The 4,692-nt window shown below is 43.2% G+C and overlaps 1 protein-coding gene across 2 annotated transcripts; it reads left to right on the top strand.

Annotated features, from left to right (window-relative positions):
- Positions 1-286: 286 nt before the first annotated feature.
- Positions 287-4,213, top strand: LOC127300938 (cytokinin dehydrogenase 3). 2 transcript variants are annotated; one of them, XM_051331136.2, is made up of 5 exons: positions 287-1,204; positions 1,331-1,461; positions 1,577-1,837; positions 1,917-2,179; positions 3,581-4,213. In XM_051331136.2, exons 1-5 carry the CDS (start codon positions 631-633, stop codon positions 3,924-3,926), a joined length of 1,575 nt encoding a protein of 524 aa, XP_051187096.1. In that variant the 5' UTR covers positions 287-630; the 3' UTR covers positions 3,927-4,213. The 2 variants fall into 2 exon arrangements, with proteins under 2 accessions (XP_051187096.1, XP_051187105.1); XM_051331145.2 differs by having other exon boundaries at positions 288-1,204; positions 1,334-1,461.
- The last annotated feature ends 479 nt before the right edge of the window (positions 4,214-4,692 follow it).

Raw genomic sequence — 4,692 nt, forward strand, 5'->3', positions numbered from 1 at the left:
TGTTAATCAATCATAATTAATGATAGCGTGACACTCTACAAACATAGACCTGATCCAAGTAATGATAGAGTTGAGAGAAAAGTGAGATCTGATGAAATTAAACCACATGGACCTGATTCAAGTACTAATATAGTTCCAAAACAGAAAATAGGGTGCAGTGTGATCAGTATTGTCTTTGCCCTTGCTTTTGACAGGAGTGTACTGCAGTCGTCCTTTTTCTCTTCCCTCATTTATATTGTGCTGGTTTGTTTCAGCTGCTTCCGTCCGTGTGTGTATGAGAGAGAGACTCCTGAGAGGGGGCGAGAGAAGGAAGATCACATGGTCCTTTTTTTGGGTATGTGACAGCTTCTGCCTTTAGTCTTTTAGTGCTTCCTTTTATCTCCTCCTCATGAAACCCCTTTCAAAACCTCATCAGCTGATGGGTGAGTTCCTTCTCATACTCCTTTAAGAGCCCTCTTCCCTGCTCATCCTTTTCTTCTTCTTCATCCTGTGGCCTTTGCCCAAAAGGCAAGAACCAAGCCATATAATGCTCTGATCCCTTCTTCCAGCCTCGTTCACAACACACGTTGTGCTAATATACACCTTTCTTCTTTTACCAGCCTCCATATTCCTGCAAGAATCACTCACGCCATGGAGGTTGCCATGGTCTGCACAAGAGTTAACCTCCTCCTTCTCATCCTCTCTCTGTGTTCACCATACAAGTTCATACAAAGTCCCATGGACTTTGGCCCCCTGAACCTGCTCCCCACCACCACCGAAGCATCCAGCGATTTTGGTAGGATCCTCTTCCACTCCCCATCCGCAGTGTTGAAGCCCCAGTCCCCGAGGGACATCTCTCTGCTTCTCAGTTTCCTGTCCGCCTCATCTTTAAGCAAGGTGACAGTGGCGGCCAGGGGTGCAGGTCACTCCATTCATGGCCAGGCCCAGGCCCTTGATGGCATTGTGGTGGACATGTGCTCTTTGCCTTCTCAGATAGAGTTCTACAGAGGAGGAGAAGGAGATATTTCTTATGCTGATGTGAGTGGTGGAGCTATGTGGATAGAGCTCCTGGAGCAGAGCTTGAAGCTGGGGCTGGCTCCGAGGTCTTGGACTGATTACCTCTATATCACCATTGGCGGAACTCTGTCCAATGCTGGAATCAGTGGGCAGACATTCAAGCATGGGCCTCAGATTAGCAATGTTCTACAGCTGGAGGTAGTCACAGGTACGATAAATGCATACTGAGCAAGAAATAAAAGGACAAGATCTTATATTTGGCTTTTGGCTGTGTCTTCTTTGGCCAGCATCCTGTAAATGATGGGCAGTAGATTTTCTGTTCTTCTTTGTTTAGCAGGCAGGGGAGAGACTGTGACATGCTCGCCCACCAAGGATGCCGAGCTATTCAATGCTGTTCTGGGAGGCCTTGGTCAGTTTGGCATCATAACTAGGGCAAGGATCCTGCTGCAGGAAGCTCCACTGAAAGTATGCAGCTTTAGAACTGTCCTGTTTCTGTATCTTGTATTATGTTTGCCATTATTTCTGCATCCATGTGTATGGCATGCGTAGATAGTTAAACCTTTTTTTCAACTTCATATAGGTGAAGTGGGCGAGAGCCTTCTATGATGATTTCGGCACCTTCACCAAAGATCAGGAGTTGCTGGTGTCAATGCCAGATTTGGTGGACTATGTTGAAGGTTTCATTGTCTTGAACAAACAATCCCTTCACGGCACATCCATTGCCTTCCCTGCGAATATGGGCTTCAACCCAGATTTCGGAACCAAGAGCAGTCCTAAGATCTACTACTGCATAGAGTTTGCGATTCATGATTACCAGCACAAGAACACCAATGTGGACCAGGTAAGCCCAGAACTGTTCTTGTTTGTTTTTGTGAACTTGTCAAGGCTTGGGGATGATTGAGCTCATGCACCTATTTCAGGTCGTGGAAGCTATCTCAATGCAGATGAGCCACATGGGATCACACTTGTATAGTGTGGAGGTGTCCTACTTCGATTTCCTCAACAGGGTCAGGATGGAAGAGATGAGCCTAAGGAGCAGTGGGCTCTGGGAGGTGCACCACCCATGGCTCAACATGTTTGTGCCCAAGGCTGGGATCAGTGACCTGAGGGACCTTCTCATGGACAACATCTCACCGGATAACTTCGAGGGACTCATCCTCATCTACCCACTCCTCAGAGACAAGTAAGCTGTACTAGCAGTTAACACAAAGTAGACATCTACATTAAGATATTCCAACTTGGGACACATCAATGGGTCGAAGCATTGTTTATGAAAAAAGATTATCTCCCGATTACTTAACTAACCCATGTTTCGTGACCACTGCATTAGCTTCCAAGCAGTCCAAGTTGGACAAGCCTTTCTCTGCATTATCCAACGTGGTTGTGCATTTTGCTTAGTAGTAACAAGTTCCTTTAAAGCTTCTGTTGCGCTATTCATGCACAGCATTCATGATTTGGGTGTGTTCTCTTCTATTCTGTAAAAGTCTCTAAGAGAAAAAAAATATATAAAAATGATGTGTGATGTAACCTTCCGCACGCCTAGCCGCCTACTAAGGCTCTTCATTAGTATATAGTCATATTGGCCTGTTGGTCCCTTCTTTTGGGAAGAAATGAAAGTTGCTGCATTCACCTTTCTTGTGGGGTGGGTATAGAGGGCAGAAAAGTTGCAGCCTTGCTTCCTGCTAACATTGGACACACAAAATGAGCATATAAGATTCGTCGGTTGTTTAATGTGCTGTGAACTCTTTTTTGTTGGAAAGTTGTATTATGTCTATAATATTTTTTGGTAGAAAGTCCACACCTACAGTGGCTTTGTTGGGCGATTGTTGCATGATTATGAATGATTGTTTTTATGTTTTGTGGGCCCTTCAAATAGAATGACATCTGTCACCAGCATAGCATGATTTAGCTGAACTATAGCTCAATGAGTGGCATCTTTTCTATTTGATGAAACATCTGTTCGGTAGCAACAGCGTAATATGTGAACAAAGGCACTTGATTTTGAAATTGAGATTTTGTATTGCAGTGAAAAGTAGAATTATATTGTGAACTGTTTGTGCTTAGATAAGATATTCATATCCTGATGCGTAATAAACAATTACAGCCATCGACGTCAAACATCAACAATTAAGCTGTTTTAGTTGGGATAAAAATAATATTTGACTAACTACAGATTATTTATTGTGACGTGTAACGTTATTCACAAGGAACAAATCTTGTGTGGTGTCAAAAAAGAATATTAAGATCACATTGACCTCACATTCGAGTATCTGTATATGTGTTGCTCCTACCTATAAAATTATGCAAGATTAACTGCAAGATGGGTTTAAAGTGTAAGTCAACTCTGAGCTGATTGAGCCTTAACAATAGATATGACCTATGGACTTGATTCATGTTCAATGTACTGAACTATTTAATAGCCCCAATGTAGACTTGTCTTAGTAATAAACATTAAAACAAACGGTTCTGAGTCAGAATACACTGAACTGCAAAATGGCAACTATATAATTGTCTGACTCATCTTCTGCTTTTATCAAAGTCATGCTGAGTTTTATGGTTAACTGTTGCTCTCTTTATCTGACAGGTGGGGCACCAACACCTCCGCCGTGCTACCGGATTCTGGGTCCACAGACCAGGTGATGTATGTGGTCGGTATTCTCCGATCTGCTAACCCTGAGGAAGGATGCTCGCATGACTGCCTCCAGGAGCTTCTCCGCCGTCACCGCCACATAGCTGACACTGCTGGAGTGCGTCTTGGAGCAAAACAGTATTTGGCTCATCATCCAACTCCGGCTGGCTGGCATCAGCACTTTGGCCCACGGTGGGAGCGGTTCGCAGACCGCAAAGTCCGGTTCGACCCTCTATCCATCCTCGGGCCAGGCCAAGGTATATTCGCCGAGGGAAATAAAAATGTAGTGTATGCAAGCTGACGACATAAACTGCCACGGTGATCAGTGCTAAAATAAGTGATATATATAGGTGACTAAGGTGTCTTTCTTTCTTAGCTCTTTTGCGTTGTTTCCTCAGCATTTTGAGGCATCGGTTGTATTATTATGGCGGTGGATCTTGGGAGAACCCAGTGGTGGGCGTACCACTTGGAATTTTGAAACTCTGTACAGGCTGAGGAAGCACGGCTCTAGGGATAGAGATAGTGATTCTATTAGATCTGTATTCCGTGTTTGATGTTGCCATTAACATTATGTTACTATTGTCGTCACTTCCACTTCTAGGAGTGTGAAATTCTTTGCACTCCACTCCTTTGGACATCGCTCTCTAGCCTCATGTTGGTTGTTCAGTTGTGTGGTCGGCTGACCTGTCATAAAACCTTGAGAGTTACATCAACAGCCGAGATGATATCCAAAATCTTTACTTTGTATTATTATTATTCATTGTTTTATAGAGTGTATAATACGTGCAGTTGATCTGATATTCTTATCACTTCTTCAGCCTGATGTCTGTTAAATTGTACATGAAATGTGTGATGTATCCCTTTTAAGCTTCATCTGAAGTGCGTGAAGTATCCTGCGGTCTTTTGTTTCATTTGTAGAACAAGGATATTCATGTACTCCATTAAATTAGTGTATGCTATATTTTAACAATGAACCCCCATTTGACAATATGGGCCCACATACCAACCCATCTAATGGGTTTTAAGGACGCAAGATTACAAAATAACAAGATGCTTATATAAAGTAC

Source organism: Lolium perenne, chromosome 1 (genome assembly GCF_019359855.2).
Source record: "Lolium perenne isolate Kyuss_39 chromosome 1, Kyuss_2.0, whole genome shotgun sequence".
In the NCBI taxonomy this organism is placed as follows: Eukaryota; Viridiplantae; Streptophyta; class Magnoliopsida; order Poales; family Poaceae; genus Lolium; species Lolium perenne.

Excerpts from the sequence above, each read along its gene's own strand:
- LOC127300938 (XM_051331136.2), top strand. The coding sequence starts at position 631 with ATGGAGGTTGCCATGGTCTGCACAAGAGTTAACCTCCTCCTTCTCATC. Across the intron at positions 1,205-1,330 it reads ACAGCTGGAGGTAGTCACAG|CAGGCAGGGGAGAGACTGTG; the intron begins GTACGATAAATG and ends TTCTTTGTTTAG. Across the intron at positions 2,180-3,580 it reads TACCCACTCCTCAGAGACAA|GTGGGGCACCAACACCTCCG; the intron begins GTAAGCTGTACT and ends TTTATCTGACAG.